Source organism: Spermophilus citellus (genome assembly GCF_964194105.1).
Source record: "Spermophilus citellus genome assembly, chromosome: 2".
Lineage (NCBI taxonomy): Eukaryota > Metazoa > Chordata > Mammalia > Rodentia > Sciuridae > Spermophilus > Spermophilus citellus.
This window is the reverse complement of record NC_138183.1, coordinates 252,669,880-252,686,540: the sequence shown is the minus strand read 5'-3', so window position 1 is coordinate 252,686,540 and position 16,661 is coordinate 252,669,880. Positions and strand designations below refer to the sequence as shown.

The 16,661-nt window shown below is 39.6% G+C and overlaps 1 protein-coding gene across 4 annotated transcripts in view; it reads left to right on the top strand.

Moving 5' to 3' along the window:
• The window catches only part of KMT5B (lysine methyltransferase 5B), a 58,393-nt gene that overhangs the window by 23,691 nt on the left and 18,041 nt on the right, over positions 1 to 16,661 (top strand). For 2 of the 4 annotated variants that reach the window (XM_081280783.1, XM_081280785.1), the window contains exons 3-9: positions 2,160 to 2,307; positions 6,931 to 6,999; positions 12,804 to 12,969; positions 13,344 to 13,453; positions 14,584 to 14,750; positions 15,026 to 15,045; positions 15,146 to 15,282. In XM_081280783.1, coding sequence (XP_081136909.1) covers positions 2,160 to 2,307; positions 6,931 to 6,999; positions 12,804 to 12,969; positions 13,344 to 13,453; positions 14,584 to 14,750; positions 15,026 to 15,045; positions 15,146 to 15,282 — 817 coding nt within the window. Of the gene's footprint in view, positions 1 to 2,159; positions 2,308 to 6,930; positions 7,000 to 12,803; positions 12,970 to 12,994; positions 13,188 to 13,343; positions 13,454 to 14,583; positions 14,751 to 15,025; positions 15,046 to 15,145; positions 15,283 to 15,701; positions 15,840 to 16,661 lie in introns of those variants that run through there. The other 2 variants (XR_014020484.1, XM_081280784.1) reach the window with 2 other exon arrangements.

Genomic DNA, 16,661 nt, shown 5'->3' with positions numbered 1-16,661 from the left:
GCGTGCGGCCCGGGTTCGATCCTCAGCACCACATACCAACAAAGATGTTGTGTCCACCGAAAACTAAAAAATAAATATTAAAAAAAATTCTCTCTCCCTTAAAAAAAAAAAAAAAAAAAAAATTCAGAGCCAGCCCTCAGAAAAAGCCTGGTGCTAAGCAACTCAGTGAGACCCTGTCTCTAAATAAAATACAAAATAGGGCTGGGGATTTGGCTCAGGGGTCAAGTCCCCCCAGGTTCAATCCTCAGTACCAAAAATAAATAAAGATAGCCACAGTGTGGAAGGAAGTATTTTCATATCATAGATCTGATAAGGGAATAGTATCCAGAATACATAAAGAACTCTTTAAAAGTCAACAGTAAAAGACAAAATTCAGTTTTGAAATGGCCAAAGGATCTGAGTAGACAGAAATTTCTCCAGAGATAGTAATGGACTGTAAGCCTATGAAAAGATGTTTAACATCATTAGTCACCAGGGAATGCAAATCAGTGACACATAATATGACTTCAGCTACTAGGATATCTAGAATCAAACAGATGCTATATCCCCAGCCCTCCCATTCTTTTATGTCTTAAATTTGAGACCCTTGAAATTATACTGTGGTGGGCTGGGGATGTGGCTCAAGCAGTAGCGCGCTCGCCTGGCATGCGTGCGGCCCAAGTTCGATCCTCAGCACCACATACCAACAAAGATGTTGTGTCTGCCGAGAACTAAAAAATAAATATTAAAAAATAAATAAATGCCTTTAGGGCAAGATTATAAAAAAAAAAGAAATTATACTGTGGTGTCTTCTGTAAATTGTATGTGCTCATTCCATGGAAAGACTGTCAGCGATACATGCATCAAACTCAGCTCTGATAAGTCACAATTACATAGATGAAGTTTTTTCTTCTTTACATTGCTTTACCATAGTTAAATCTAGTTATTGCAGCTATATATTTCAGTCTCTTTTTATTCATTCTTTCAAAATTGTTTCTTTTGATTTATTCTTTTCAAAATTAAAGTCAGTTAAAAACAGACCTGTTGCGGGGGCTGGGGTTGTGGCTCAGCGGTAGAGCGTTCGCCTCACACGTGCAGGGCCCTAGGTTCAATCCTCAGCACCACATAAAAATAAACAAAATAGAGGTATTGTGTCCAACTACAACTAAGAAAAAATAAATATTAAAAAGAAACAGACCATCAGTCTCTTCACTTTCCCCGTTTCTGCTACCTAGCTCTCTGATCATATGTAAGTTTCTTAGCCTCTAGGCCTCAGTTCCTACAAAGTGGGGGTAACAATCACTTAATTGCCTAAAAGCAGGAAGCTGAACTATGTAGGTTCCTATTGGTGCTTGAGATGCACAGTTCTTTTTTTTTTTTAAAGAGAGTGAAAGAGAGGAGAGAGAGACAGAGAGAGAGAGAGAGAGAATTTTTAATATTTATTTTTTAGTTCTTGGTGGACACAACATCTTTGTTGGTATGTGGTGCTGAGGATCGAACCCGGGCCGCACGCATGCCAGGCGAGCGCACTACTGCTTGAGCCACATCCCCAGCGAGATGCACAGTTCTAGCCCTTACTTTAGAACCTGTCTTAAGCGCATTCCATTTCTCTCTTGCCCCAACCCTATCTGCAGTGGCACTATGTGCCTTCTCATTAAAATAGTAAATATCCTATCATCCCCTATTTCTCAGCTGCCCTTGGAGGAAAGAGTAAAGTTCCTAAATCAAAACTTCCCCCAACTACCCAGACACCAGAAACCTGATAATATAATTAGCTACCCAGAATATTCTTAGTAGCTGGGAACAGTGGCACATACCTTATAATCCCACCTGACAGGATCACAAGCTCCAGGCCAGGCTGGGCAACTTAACAGACCAATCTCAAAAAAAAAAAAAAAAAGTTTTTTAAAGGGCTTAGTGGTAAAGTGTTTGCTTCTCATGTGAAAGCCTCTCATTCGATCCCCAGTACCACCCTCCCAAAAAAAGGAGAAAAATAAAAATATCCTAAATAATTGATTTAGTTTACTGCATTTGGTTTTCTGTTTTATAACTAAGGCTGATTGAAATATGTTGATTTCTGTGTTTGATCACTAGTTTTAATTGGCAGTGAATCTGAAGATTTTTAGGTAGGTAAAGTAGTTTTCAGTTTGAATTATTTTTCTTTCTTTTGCTTTTTGCAGGTAATGGTAATTCTGGATTTGAAGGACAGAGTCGTTATGTACCATCTTCTGGAATGTCCGCCAAGGAACTCTGTGAAAATGATGACCTAGCAACCAGTTTGGTTCTTGATCCCTATTTAGGTTTTCAAACACACAAAATGAATACTAGGTAATTTTAAGTCTTTATCCTGAATGGAACAGATGATGATGCTAAATTCAAGAAAACAGAATGGCTAATTTTACTTTTGTTCAAAATTTCATATGTTAAAAATGTTAAATGATGCTAAAGCAAATTATGTGTTGCAGAAGGGTTTTCTGCGCCTGCTGAGGGTCTCGTCTGTTTTGGTTCTTTGTTCTTACTTTACCTCCGTCACAAAGCACAGCAGGAGTGGCCTCACGTGTTGCTTCCAACACTGGTGAGGACTATATTAGCTAGAAGTAAGAGCTCACCGGCACCCTCTAAAGCCTTGAAAATGGATGCTTGCTATTTTCCAACTTAAAGTTAGGTTAAATCAGTTATTTTTCATGATTTTACTGGACTTTAATCCTTTTAAATAAATATATGGAATTTTGCCTCTATATTTAATCTCTGCAATTCAGCTAATTATTATAAATCAAGGAAATATTTATTTTAAATGATTATACTGGTATGCAGGTGAGAAACCATGTGTATTTTGAGTGTCAAAATCTAAATATATATATTTACATATTTTCATACTTAAATACTTAATACATTCATCTTGAAATTTCTCATCTTTTAACATCTGAGGTCTATAACTCCTTTAGTTATATTCTCTTAAATATTCTCTGTCATTCTCTAAATAGATCCTTAGATCATTTCAAAATGGTTTCTGCCACCAAATAGACAGCTTTGCAGCTTCTGCCTCTTGTCCTCTGTGGAAGAGGGTGATGCATCTGGTGGGGAGTGAGCTAGCAGGGGCTTAGGATGGAGAGCCAGTCTGGGCTTGCCCCTCTCATCTCCATTGTACTCTCACTGGCATTTGTTGCCCATGTCTGTGACAGTCCAGGAGGAATTGGAAAGCCAGAGTTGACAGGGGGACAGCTGACTGTAGGGAATCTTGGGGTGTCTTTTTCCCCCTTTTAATTTTATCCTTTGCTGGAATTAAAACAAGACACTGTATGCTCTTATCAATTATATTCTAAATCCAGAAAGAAAGAAATTAAGTAACAAGGTGCCTTTGATATTTTCATGTTAATTCCTATAGCCATGTGTTTTTTTCTCACTAAAATAAAGTGAAATGTTGGATGGAATTCAAAGATTATTTAAATAGTTGCTTCCAGGTGACTGGTTGTTTTCTGGAAGATTATCAAGATTAGATACCCTAATGTCCAATTAAGATCTAGTATACAGGGCTGGAGATATAGCTCAGATGGTAGAGTGCTTGCCTCACATGCACAAAGCCCTGGGTTCAACCCCCAGCATCACCAAAAAAAAAAAAAAAAAAGAAAAAGAAAAAAAGATCTAATGTATATTATTTTTTAAGTCCATTTTCCTTTTTTTTTTTCTTTTTTTTTTTTTTTTATTGGACATAAAAGCCCAGTGTTCATTCTCCTCCTAGAAGATCCTGGTGGAATTTGAGTCACCTCTTAGCTCCCACCTTCCACCATTTTTCCTGAGTTAGGGAGTATAAATATGTGAACCACTTTTTGCACAGAAGTAGCCTTCTGGATGTCACTGTGAAGGCCCACAATTTTGGCCTGAAATCTCTTGAGAAAGTTATGTTGACTGTGTTCTGTATACTGAGATATGAGAGCATATAAAATATTTTAGAAAGTTATCCCATCAAAATTGGAACAAAAGTTTTAGTGGCTTATGAGAGAACTCTTCGAGTGCTTTATTCCAGAGGATGAAGGCTTATATCCTGGCTTTTGCAACAGGGAATGCTCCACAGAGTTCTCCTAGGCCACTGATGCTTATCCTTAGTTCATATGTGAATCACCTGATAATCTTGTTAAAATGCAGGTTGACTCAGTAGCTTTGGGGCAGGGCCTGGGATTCTTCGTTTCTAATAAACTCCCAGACCTCATTTAGAATAGCTATTAGGTCCTAATTCTGGCCTGTGAGTTTGGTTGTGATGTGATAAATGGATTAAAAGTGCTTCATGTATAGTTTCCAAAGGCTGGCTTAAAACGGTGTAGTCATAAAATGTGAAGTTCAGAGGGGTTGGAGATGTATGTAGCTCAGTAGTAGAGCGCTGCTTAGCACATGTGAGGCCCCTACGTTTGATCTCCAGCAAATAAATAAAATGTGAAGTTTAGGATGACCACACAAATATTAAAATACTGAAGTTAAAGTGCACCCTACTCCCACAGAAATTGAAGCATCTAAAATAAAAACTGGTTAAACAAGCTAAACCCACACACAAAAAAAATTTATTCATATTTTAACAACATTTAATCACACTCACTATTCCTAAAATAGCCTGGTATGGAGCAGCCAGGCCTCCAGATCCTGGGATCACACAGGTCAGCCTCTGCACTGTGCCAGCCCTGTGGCCGCCATGGTGCATGTGGTGACATCCCCTCCCCTGCCAGGGCTCTCAGGACTGTCCTTTTTGAGCTGACATTTGGGAATATACAGACTTGTGGGTGCATGCGCAATGCTGGGGATCAAGCCCAGGCCTCACATGTGAGGCTGATGTTCTCCTCTGAGCTCTATCTCCAGACCCGCAGAAATTTTATTAATGAATATTGTTCATTTTAGTGAAAGATACAGATTTTCATTTAATCTTGGTGGGTAAACTTAGTTGAAAATAAAATTATTCTTTTTGGCTATTCATCTTTTGAGCAAGAATTTATGAGAATGTTGATATAAATCATTTTCAGATATATTAAGCTATAGAAAATAAGGAAAATAGATAATGCTTTCCTGGAGCAGTTCATAAAATACTTCTTAAATTGTTGGCATTTGAAGACTTCTCAATCATTGTGTGCAAAAGGAAGTATAACTGGAAGATGTACTAGATCTTGAATTTTAAATTCTCCATGCTATCTCTATAGTAATTGTATATGAATGGTGTCTTTGTTTATGTTTATGCATCTATAATTTGACATTTTTTAGTTTCTCCTTTTTATGCCTTTTGCCTCTCTTCTACTTCTTTCAGTGTACCTCCAAGAATAGTGTCTTAAAGCAGTATATGGGGATGGGGCTGGGGCTGTAGCTAAAAAGAGGTATCACAGCTTGCCCAGCATGTGTGACCTGAGTGTGATAGCCAGCACCACCAAAAAAAAAAAAAAAAAAAAAAAAAACAGTATATGTTGCCAGTGGTTGTGACACAACACTGGAATCCCAGCTCTTTGAGAGGCTGAGGCAGAAAGATCACAAGTTTGAAGCCAACATGGTCAGTTTAGCAAGACCATCTCAAAACTAGAAAAAGAAAAGGCTGGGTTCCATCCCCTGTCCTGCAAACAAAACACAAATGTTTAATGATTTTAGAATTTCCAAAACTGGCTTTACTTTGAATAATTATGTTTAATTATAATGTATTCCTATAGTTACCAACAAGTAGGTCATAATTGGAGCATGAGTACTTATTACACATGAAATACTAATTTGAATTTATTGGGAAATGTTCATTTAATTGACTTGTCAGTTATGAAACTTAAATTCCTTTTTTTTTTTTTTTCTTTTGGTATTGGAGATTAGACTCAGGGGCACTCGACCACTGAGCACATCCCCAGCCCTATTTTGTATTTTATTTAGAGTCTCACTTGAGTTGCTTAGCACCTAGTTTTTGCTGAGTCTGGCTTTGAACTCGAGATCCTCCTGCCTCAGCCTCCCAAGCTGCTAGGATTACAGGCGTGCACCACCACACCTGGCCAATTAAATTCTTATTTTTAACAAGAGAATAGGAATTGTTGATAATACCTCTGATTTTTTTTTTTTTAAGAGAGAGAGAGAGAGGAGAGAGAGAGAGAGAGAGAGAGAGAGAGAGAATTTTAAATATTTTTTTTTTTATTTTTTAGTTCTCGGTGGACACAACATCTTTGTTGGTATGTGGTGCTGAGGATCGAACCCGGGCCGCACGCATGCCAGGCGAGCGCGCTACCGCTTGAGCCACATCCCCAGCCCAAAGAGAGAGAATTTTTAATATTTATTTTTTAGTTCTTGGCGGACACAACATCTTTGTTGGTATGTGGTGCTGAGGATCGAACCCAGGCAGCACGCATGCCAGGCAAGCGCGCTACCGCTTGAGCCACATCCCCAGCCCTCCTCTGATTTTTTTTAAAGGAGTTCCAGGCAAGATGTTACAAAGAAGGATGGGTGCTTTCACTTATGTTCCCTTGTTTAGGCAGTATGGCCAAGTGCAGGGGAGATGGAGGAGGAGATAGCTTTACAAAGCAAGAAAAATTGCCTCAGGGCACTTTTTTCTTTTAAATTTGTCTGGATGTTTTTTGTAATCCAGGTATTGGCTTGCATAGTCCTTACCCTCCCATCACTGTAGCCATCTGGTTTTTATTGTCTATATTTGCATATTCATATCCACTGTTGGATATGAATTTATAATTTAAATATCACTTTCCAATTAGGTGCTTGAGTAGAATACAAAATGAAGATTTTTAAACCTTCTAACTTAATCAATGGTAATATTGTATAATATGGGAAGAAAAGAATTTTAACCACCTGGCCTTGTTATCTTGTTGAGCTCATAAGGTTCTAAAATATCACTGTTTTAAGAAGTTTTACTACAACAAATACTGTACCTGTTTAGAAATTACAGATTGTACAAATAGTTTTTTATTGTTGTTGTTTGTTTTTGCATTTATATAGCGCCTTTCCTTCGAGGAGCTCAAGGCATTTTTCAAAATCTGACAGTTTTCCTCACAACAACCCTGTGAGGTAGGTAGAGTGCACTACAAACAATAATAAGATACCAACTAACACATTCCAGCCTGTGTTTGCTGTTTAATGCTAAGTATTTTCAGATGTTCTAGAACATTTAGCAAACCTTTTAAAATAGTTTGGTCTTAGTTATATATTGTTTTAAAAACCACTTGTACTTCATGACAGGGTAATTTTAGGAGAAACAAATCATTCATCAAAAGATCAGGAGTCACTGCATGGGATTAGCTGAGTTCTGATTGCAGGACTCTGCCAGGTATGTTTTTGGTTCCTGTTTATTTTCAGATCAAGAAGAAATGGAGCTGTGGTCCTGTGACTCTTCCTGTTCGTGTCTGCAGACTGGCAATTTGCAGTGAATCTTTCTTCAGAGGGGGAAATGTGTTCACTTTGTTGCCGCATGGTTTTCTTATTTTATATCTTAAATATTTCAGCATTTTTTTCTCTCTCCTCCTCTCTCCTTCTTTCTGTCCCCCTTTCTTCCCCTGTCCCCTCCAGTCAACTCTTGATTGTACATACTAATGGAAGGGCACAGTAGTACAGCTAATACAAATCTACAACTTTTCTTCATTGCCACAGTGGTCTCTTGGGTTTGGAGACAGAAAAACCAAATAGCAAGAAAGCCTGGAAAGTCAGTCTCTGGAGAGAGTGGGGAACAGGTGTGTGGGAGTGTGAATTCATGTTTTCCCCCCTGCCTTTTTAAATAATAGCTAATTGTAAATAATGTATTTTTAATTTCTTATAACAGCCATTAGTCAGAGGCCTGGAAAGAGAAAAATAAATATGTTTAGTTTATTTAAAGTAGTAGATTGTGTATTATGCAAGGGTGAAGGGGGCATATTGATTTGGAAATACCAAATAACTCTTTCTCTTACCTCCCCTGCCAACTCCCTCGCACTAAATTGAAAATCCATATTGGCCGCTGTCCCTTCCCTTGTGTTGTCAGGAACAGCCAGAGCTGCTGCTTGCTGGGCTCAGTGGCAAAACAAGTCAAATCCTCCTCTAATATGCAGTGACACAAGAGGGCTCCCCCAGGCCAAGTGACAACAGAACAAGAAAGGCCTGAAGGAAAGTCCCAGCTGTCCTGTGAATTAACCCCACATCCTTGGCCAACTACTTAGCTTCACTGGGCCTTATTTTCCTCATTTGTGGAACGAAAGGATTACCCTAGATAATCTGTACTTTTTCCCCCTAGCTTTAAGTATCAGGGTATTAGAATAGCTTTATGCAATTTATATGGGAATTTAGAGCTATTATGGGTGAGAGAGGGTATTTTTCTGTTTACTAGTAGTAGAAAATAATTTTTTTTTCTAATGTCCTCAGTGACTATTGCCCTGGCCCTAATAGCTATAACAGTCTTATTTTGTTAAGTAATTTTCATTTAAGTATTTGTTATAATGGGATTGACGTGTAGGTTTGTTGGCCAGGTGGTTTTTATATACCCCTACAGGATTATTGAAAACAAGTATGTCTTCCTCTGCCTGCCTGTACCCAAAACCATCTCCTTCCTCCTTTTCCTCTCATTTCATGCCTATAGCAGTGAACTATGACAGTAGGTTTTAACATTTTGGGAACGGCAGATATGCCTTTTAAGTGAAATAAGGTTTAAGGTAGCAAGGGATCTTTTATGGGTTTTGATCATGTCTGAGGCAATGCAAATCCAAAAAGCAAACAAAAGTCCTCTTGAGAGAAGTAGAAGGCAGGATATTATTAAATAGTTGATTATTTTCTATTGGTTTTAGCATATAAATTGTTTGGTGTTGTGAACAAAGGATAAACAAAATTAAGCATGCCTGAAACACATTTTTAGATAGAAAGGAGTGTGTTTCAGAAATTAGAGAAAACACAAAGCAGGCTGGGCTTGTGGCTCAGTGATAGAGCACTTGCCTACCATGTGTTAAGCACTGGGTTTGATCCTCAGCACCACATAAAAAAAAGTTATTGTGTCCATCTATAACTAAAAATATTTTAAAAAAGAAAGAAAACACACAAAGCCTATTACAGATTTCCACCATCCTCTCCGGATTTGTTGTTTTTCTATAATGTTCTTACAACCTTATAGGGTGAGTTTACCCCTGACTTCCTTTGTATAATTATTTTTAAACAGTGTCACCATTGGTCAGGTCCACATCAAACCCATAAAGATAGCTTGGTCACTGGGTGTGGTGACATCTTCCTGTAATCTCAGCAGCTCAGGAAGTTGAGGCAGAAGGATCACAAACTGCCAACCTGGGCAACTTAGCGAGATCCTGTCTCAAAGAAATAATAAAATGAAAAGGGCTGGGATGTGGTAGAGCTGAGCTGTGTCAGTGGTAGAACCTCCCTGGGTTCAGTCCCAAGACTTTTTTTTCCCAAGAAGGGGGAAAAAAAAGAAAAGATGGCTTGCCTCTCTGTTGTTTGTAGTCCTACCACTTAACATAGGGGTAATTTATTGCATTTGCTCAGAGTGATCAATTGCTTTTCTGATTACTGTGCAAAACATAGATTATCTGTTTCCCACCATTTCATGTTTTATGTTGCTTGTAGTGTTGTTATGCCTTAACCAGCAACTGCTTTGTTTTTACTTATCTGTTCTTAATTTGCAAACCACCCTATAGTGTAGGGTTTCAGCAAGAATGGTTTAGCTTGGGTTTCTTAGAGCTCTTACTTTAACAAAGTTGATTGTGATGGCTATACAGATAAGTAGTTTAATATGGACACTGGCAGTTCTGCATCTCTTCAGGTAATTTAGTTGTGGCTCTCCATCACCATATTCTGACACCCTAAAGAAACATTATGAATTGTTTAAAGACTTGTGTTCATCTCTTTTTGAGGATCTGTATACTAATGAAGTGCAACTGGAAAATAAAGGTGCCATCTCCTTCCCTTCTCTAGGATACGTATAAACTCTTAAGGTACTTGAGCTTAAGAGCGGTGAGAGTGCAGAATCTGTAGCTAGGAAGTTTCTGGTGTTGTCAGTATTTATTAACACACCTGAAGTCCTCTAGAAATCCTGTCCTGGAAACAGTATTAGACCTACCCTGGACTTTGTTTCTTCTCTCTTCCTGCTTCTTGTACTTCAATATTGCTAGCCAGTTAACTGTCAGCTGTTGGAATCCAGCTTTATTAAGACGTCTGCTTAGACTCTCTTTCTCTGCCATCCCTTTGATTCTTTCCTGCCTGTAATATTGTGCTTTTTCTTTAGTAAGCTAACTCCACTTTTTTTATTGCTCACACTACTGTCAACTTAAAACTTGTCCCAAACAAATCTTGTACTTTAGTTAGAATTTTCAAATTTTGAAGGGCTGTGGCAGCACAGTTTCTATCATTATTAACATGCATTTGCATGCCACTGCCTTGCTTAACTATTGGATGCATATCTTTCATTCCCAATTAAATTTCCCTTTCAAGAACAGTGGCCAGCCGGGCACACGCCTGTAATCCCAGTGCCTTGGGAGGCTGAGACAGGAGGTTTGCGAGTTCAAAGCCAGCCTCAGCAACTCAGTGAGACCCTGCCTCTAAATATAAAATAGGGCTGGGGATGTGGCTCAGTGGTCAAGTGCCCCAGAGTTCAATCCCTGGTACAAAATTAAAAAGAACAGTGGCGGTAGCTGGGCGAGGTGATGCATGCCTGTAACCCCAGTGACTTGGGAGGCTGAGATAGGAGGATCATGAGATCACAGCCAGCCTCAGCAAATTAGCAAGGCCTTAAGCAACTCAGTAAGACACTGTGTCTAAATAAAATACAAAAAAAAGGGCTGGGGATGTGGCTCAGTGGTCAAGTGCCCCCGAGTTCAATCCCTGGTACAAAATTAAAAAGAACAGAGGCACATCCTCTGTCATTTCTGTGTATAGAGCACCTAATAATCCTTGGCAAAATATTGTGGCTTATAATCTTAATGAAATGCTAATGAATACATTTGTGGTGGCTTATCTAGGAAGAAATGTTGCTGAGTGCTTCCTTTGCTTGAAGCAAAGATCTTATCTTTCCAGATCTTATCTCTGTTTTTAGCATTTTTAGGCTCATGAGATGCATAGCTTTAAATGTTAAAGTGTGTAGTTCAAATATTTTTTTTTCCTGAGCCAGTAATATTTTTTCTTCTGGGGGGAGTGGGTACCAGGGATTGAGCTCAGGGGCACTCACCACTGAGCCATATCCCCAGCCCTGTTTTGTATTTTATTTAGCGACAGGGTCTTACTGAGTTGCTCAGGGCATTGGTAAATTGCTGAGGCTGGCTTTGAACTTACGATCCTCCTGCTTCAGCCTCCACAGCTGCTGGGATTACAGGTGTGCACCACCGTGTCCAGCTTATTTTTTCTTAATATATTTTATTTGAATAGCCCTGTGTAATCCCTTTTTCTGTTGCATGTTTGTTTTTTAAAATAAAACCTTTATTTGAGAAAGTTTGCTAAATGAAATTGTTCATGTGAAGAAATTTTGACCCAAAGGTCACGGTGTACAGCTTCAGAATGAGGGGCTCATACAAACTTCAGTCTTCACAGGGACTAGAATTATCTCTGATTTGGCTCGTGCTGAGCAGGGGCATGTCCTGAGGTCCTTAGGGCTGATTACATCTGGAGCTTTTTTCGATGCCACCACACAGTTCATACAAGCATGGTGGTTTCCCTGACAGTTATACTTCCTGTGCTTTCCTTCTCCTCTGGATGCAGGGGTCAGTATCATTTGGGGAGGTTAGAAGATCAGGACGTATTTGAAGACCTGTGGGGATACTTACATTGGGGTTTTTCTGTGTGAGCTTTTCAACATTTTTGTTTTGGCATGATTTTGTTTGCTTTATCATACTTCTGAAACTCATTTCCTTGCACTCTTCCCGTTTAATTCTGCATGTTTTTAAAATTTTTCTGTCATTCTAACTTTGAATTGGACATGCTCTATTCTAGATCTTTCATTGTATTCCTTCTAGAGTGATGACTAGTATAATCCAGAAGTAGACAGCTTTTGTCGTCATGTGGTCACCTCCTAGTTAATGAGATAACTGAATTAAAAATATTAAAACATAGGCTGGGAATACAGCTCAGTTAGTCGAGTACTTGCCTTGCATGCACAAAGCCCTGGGTTCAGTCCCCAGCAACACACACACACACACACACACACACACATATAAATAACTATATGTAAAAACAGGGTTTGAAAGGATAGTAGAATGACAGAATGAACACACATTATTACCTTAGGTATGTATATGATTGCATGCCCAATGTGGTTCTACAACATGTACAATAAGAAAAAAATGAGAAATTATACCCCACCTATGTATGCTATATCAAAGTACATAAATTCATTCTGCTGTCATATTTCCCCATGTTAAACATAGTGATTGAACAGTAATTCTCAAGATTCTGATTGTTTTCTTCTGTTAGAACTTTGCTCTGATAACCATGGCTGCTTTTAGGATATTAGCTCTTAGGATTTTTTTTTTTTTTTAAATGGTGCTGGGAATTGAACTCGGGGCCTTGTGCGTGTGAGGCAAGCACTTTCACTCTACCAACTGAGCTATATCCCCAGCCCAAAATCTTTTCTTTTTTTCTTTTTTGGTATAGGGGATTAAACTCGGGGGCACTCGACCACTGAGCCACATCCCATCCTATTTTGTGTTTTATTTAGAGGCAGGGTCTCACTGAGTTGCTTAGCACCTCGATCTTGCTGAGGTTGGCTTTGAACTCACAATCCTCCTGCCTCAGCTTCCCGAGCCACTGGGATTACAGGCGGTGTGCCACCACAACTGGCTCAGGAGCTTTTAAAGTGGAACAGTGGCCCAAAAATTGTGGCAGATAACTAAGCTTATTATTTTGATTTCTTTCAGATTTCGGCCAATTAAAGGAAGGCAAGAAGAACTAAAGGAAGTAATTGAACGTTTTAAGAAAGATGAGCACTTGGAGAAAGCCTTTAAATGTTTGACTTCAGGTGAATGGGCACGGCATTATTTTCTCAACAAGAATAAAATGCAGGAGAAATTATTCAAGGAACATGTAAGTTTATTAAGATTAATGATGTTAATCTCTTTGGATAAAATTGTAGATCTTACTAAATCCTGGGTATTGGTGGACAGTGACATTTTAGATCCATTTTTCATAAAAATTAGTAAGTATGGAAGTCTGCTGACAAATAACATTATTTGGATGACTACTCAAGAGAAAACTTTGTCTTCTGGGAAGTGAAGTTTAGAGGAATATAGCCAAGTTACCAGGTACTAAAACATATAAAACTGAAAAGTAACAGTGAAGTTTGTCACTGAATGACCTTACGCTTTTCACATGGTTGCCATGGTGTGCTTTTATAATTCTGAAAAAGCCTAGAGGATACATAATTTACAGTCATTATCATTTTTTTTTTCCTATTTTAGGTATTTATTTACTTGAGAATGTTTGCAACTGACAGTGGATTTGAAATACTGCCTTGTAATAGATACTCATCAGAACAGAATGGAGCCAAGATAGTTGCAACAAAAGAGTGGTAATTATTATTACCCATAATAGCCTAACTCATAAAGTAACTTTAAGATCTCTTAAATTACTCGTGTCATGCTAAGGAAGTCTGGGTAAGGATTGAGGCCAGCATTTCCCCTAAAGGAGCCAGTGCAGTGCCATTACTCTGCCTGCTGACTAGAGTCAGAATGACAGAATCGGGTCTGAGTGATCTGGGTCCCACCTCTGGGCTAAAGTGCTGTCCATTTTCCTGTGTTGTATGGAGCCTCCATGGTGAGGAGATTGCTGCAAGGCTGGGGGTGCCGGGGGTATAACCTGGCTCCAGAGCCAGCCTTTCACTGGCTTAGAGGAAAGACTGGAGATAAAGTCTTAGTCATCCTAGGTGGAAATGATAGAAATATCCTCATGTGTTACCTGTTTTAAAATATATACATACATGTGACAGCTTAAATTAAAGTAGTAGAGCTATAGCCAGGCACCATGGTACACATCAGTAATCCTAGTGACTCAAGAGGCTGAGAAAGGAGGATCACAAGTTTGAGGCCAGCCTCTGCAATTTTGTGAGACCTTGTCTCAAAAAGGGCTGGGAATGTGGCTCAATGGTAGAGTACCCTGGGCTTAGTCCCCAGTGCTGCCAAAAGAAAAGAGTAGAGTTGAGCCTACCTGGGAGGGCTAAAAGCCCATAGATGAAATTTTAAGTCAGTTTTTATAAAACTTTTGGTGTGAATATCTTGTAACATACAAGATGATTTGGATGTCTATTCAAGAGAGATCCTGGATGGTGGGCTCCAGCTGGTGGCTCCACTTTCTGGGTCCTTGTGACCCTTTATTGCCACTAGTCCCTGTGTGCTTCATCCTGAGGTCCACGAATTTAATGCACGCAACAGAAGTTTGAGCACTTTCTGCCCATGAAATACTATACCAGGTGCCACCTGGAGGTTCAAGAGACGAGGGGTTTCTTTTCTCTCCTAGGAATAAGGCTGATGACAAGTAACCATGGTCCCAGCTGTGGGGCTCCAGGGGGAGATACCCAGGTGGGGTCCAAGTATACACAGGGCCCCTCAACTTCTGGTGTTTATTGGCAGGCTAATTTTATTAAAAGAAGCCTTATTATTTATAATTACTAGTAATTTTTAACACATCACATATTTCAAATAGGAAACGAAATGACAAAATAGAATTACTGGTGGGTTGTATTGCCGAACTTTCAGAAATTGAGGAGAACATGCTACTTAGACATGGAGAAAACGACTTCAGTGTCATGTATTCCACGAGGAAAAACTGTGCTCAGCTCTGGCTCGGTCCCGCTGCGTTCATAAACCATGGTAAGCTGCACTTCCAGGGTGTCTGCTCTGGTGTCGGGCAGTCCCGCCAAGTTAGTGGGGCCTCACCACACTCAGTGAAACCTCCTCTTTAAGGGAGAGTTCGAATTAAGAATTCTTTTTTCACAAACTTATTAAATATTCCTAGTTTGACTTGAGACCTAAACTTCTATCAGGAATTGCAAAATTGTCTGAAAAACCTTTTCAGATTTCTATAACTGTTCGTGTTTCAGATCTTATCAACAGTTAATTGACTTTCTCTTTTGGACATTTTTCAGATTGCAGACCTAACTGTAAGGTAAGCATTAAAAAAAAATGGATATATATATATATATCTACCTACCAATATTTTGTTTCTTCCTGGGTGTCAGACTCTTACTGAGTTACTTATATTTCAGTTTGTGTCAACTGGTCGAGATACAGCATGTGTGAAGGCTCTAAGAGATATTGAACCTGGGGAAGAAATTTCTTGTTATTATGGAGATGGGTTTTTTGGAGAAAACAATGAGTTCTGCGAGTGTTACACTTGTGAAAGGTAAAGTATTAAATAAGATTTTCAGCTTAGATGTTCTTTTAGCTATCTGATGGTTATTGGTATAACTCTTATTGTTTCTTTATATCTTAAATGCAGAGATAGATTTTTATATTATGTAGCTCCCAGTGTAAAGTATGTAAACAAAATCAAATGATGTGCAACTATTTAGGGACACTGGCACCTGTCCCTTTAAAATCTTCATATTACCAGCTGTGACAAGTGGGTCAGGATACAGAAGTGCTTAAGGAAAGATTGGATATTAGTACACACTTGTGCACACATGCAGTGCCAGAGTGGGCAGCCTCCCAAAATGGCAAGAAGTTCTGCCTTAGAAGGCATGTAAAAACCCTGAAGTTGCCTTGCATATTATCAAACTGTGTCTTCTGGAATTTTTGTTTTGATGTACATACTATTCACAGTCCCTGGGTTCCCTGCTGACACTCGGTGAGCAACCTCTTTATGACCCATCAAGATTGTGGGTCCTGCTGGGCACTCTGGTGCCACTCCTGTAACCACAGCGACTCAAGAGGCTGAAGCAGGAAGATAGCAAGTTCAAGGTCGGTCTCAAGTACTTTGCAAAGCCCTGTCTCAAAATATTAAATAAAAAAGGTAAGGGATGCAGCTCATTGGTAGAGTACCCCTGGATTCTGTATTCAGGACCAAAAAAAAGATTCTGCGTTGTGGGCTGGGGCTGGACAGCTCAGTGTTAGAGCACTTACTACTGAACATGTTGGAAGTCCCTACAGTGGATCCCACCAATTAAAAAAAAGGGGGGGGGTCCTTTTGGAAATTCCCAAACTCTACTTCAGCAGGACTGGCAGCTTGTGCCACTTGTGTAGTGACTTCTGTGAACAGGAACTCCTGGGAGACAATGTCAAAGCTGGTGTAGGCAGGGCCACAGGAAGGTCCTCTTTCAAGGAGATGCCAAATGCACAGCCACACAGGAAGAGAGCCTGTCTGATTTCAACCTCTGCTGGACCCCGGACTCACCCTCCCTCCTTCAGTCCTCACAGCTCTCCTGTGAGAGAATTAGCAAGTGACCCAGTCCACTGACTGTGGTGGAGTCCTCATGCTTTCCACTTCCTGTTGCTTTTGTAGGTAGGACCTATTTATTAGCACCACTGCTCTCTCTTAAAATAGCCAGCCTAGGGCAGAGAGGGCAGAAGCCCCTCACATTACCCCCTCATTGGGGTCTCCACCAGTAATGAGAGAGGGCCAGGTTATAATTCCATCCTGGCCCTTTCTCTCCCAGTTTTGGGCTCCTTGCCACAAAGGGATAGTTGAAAACCTGTTCCTAATGTTGCCAAAAGCCAGGGCACAGGGGAGGTGGGCATACAATTTATCTTTTAACATTAAAAGTGATTCAAGGAGCTAGGGTT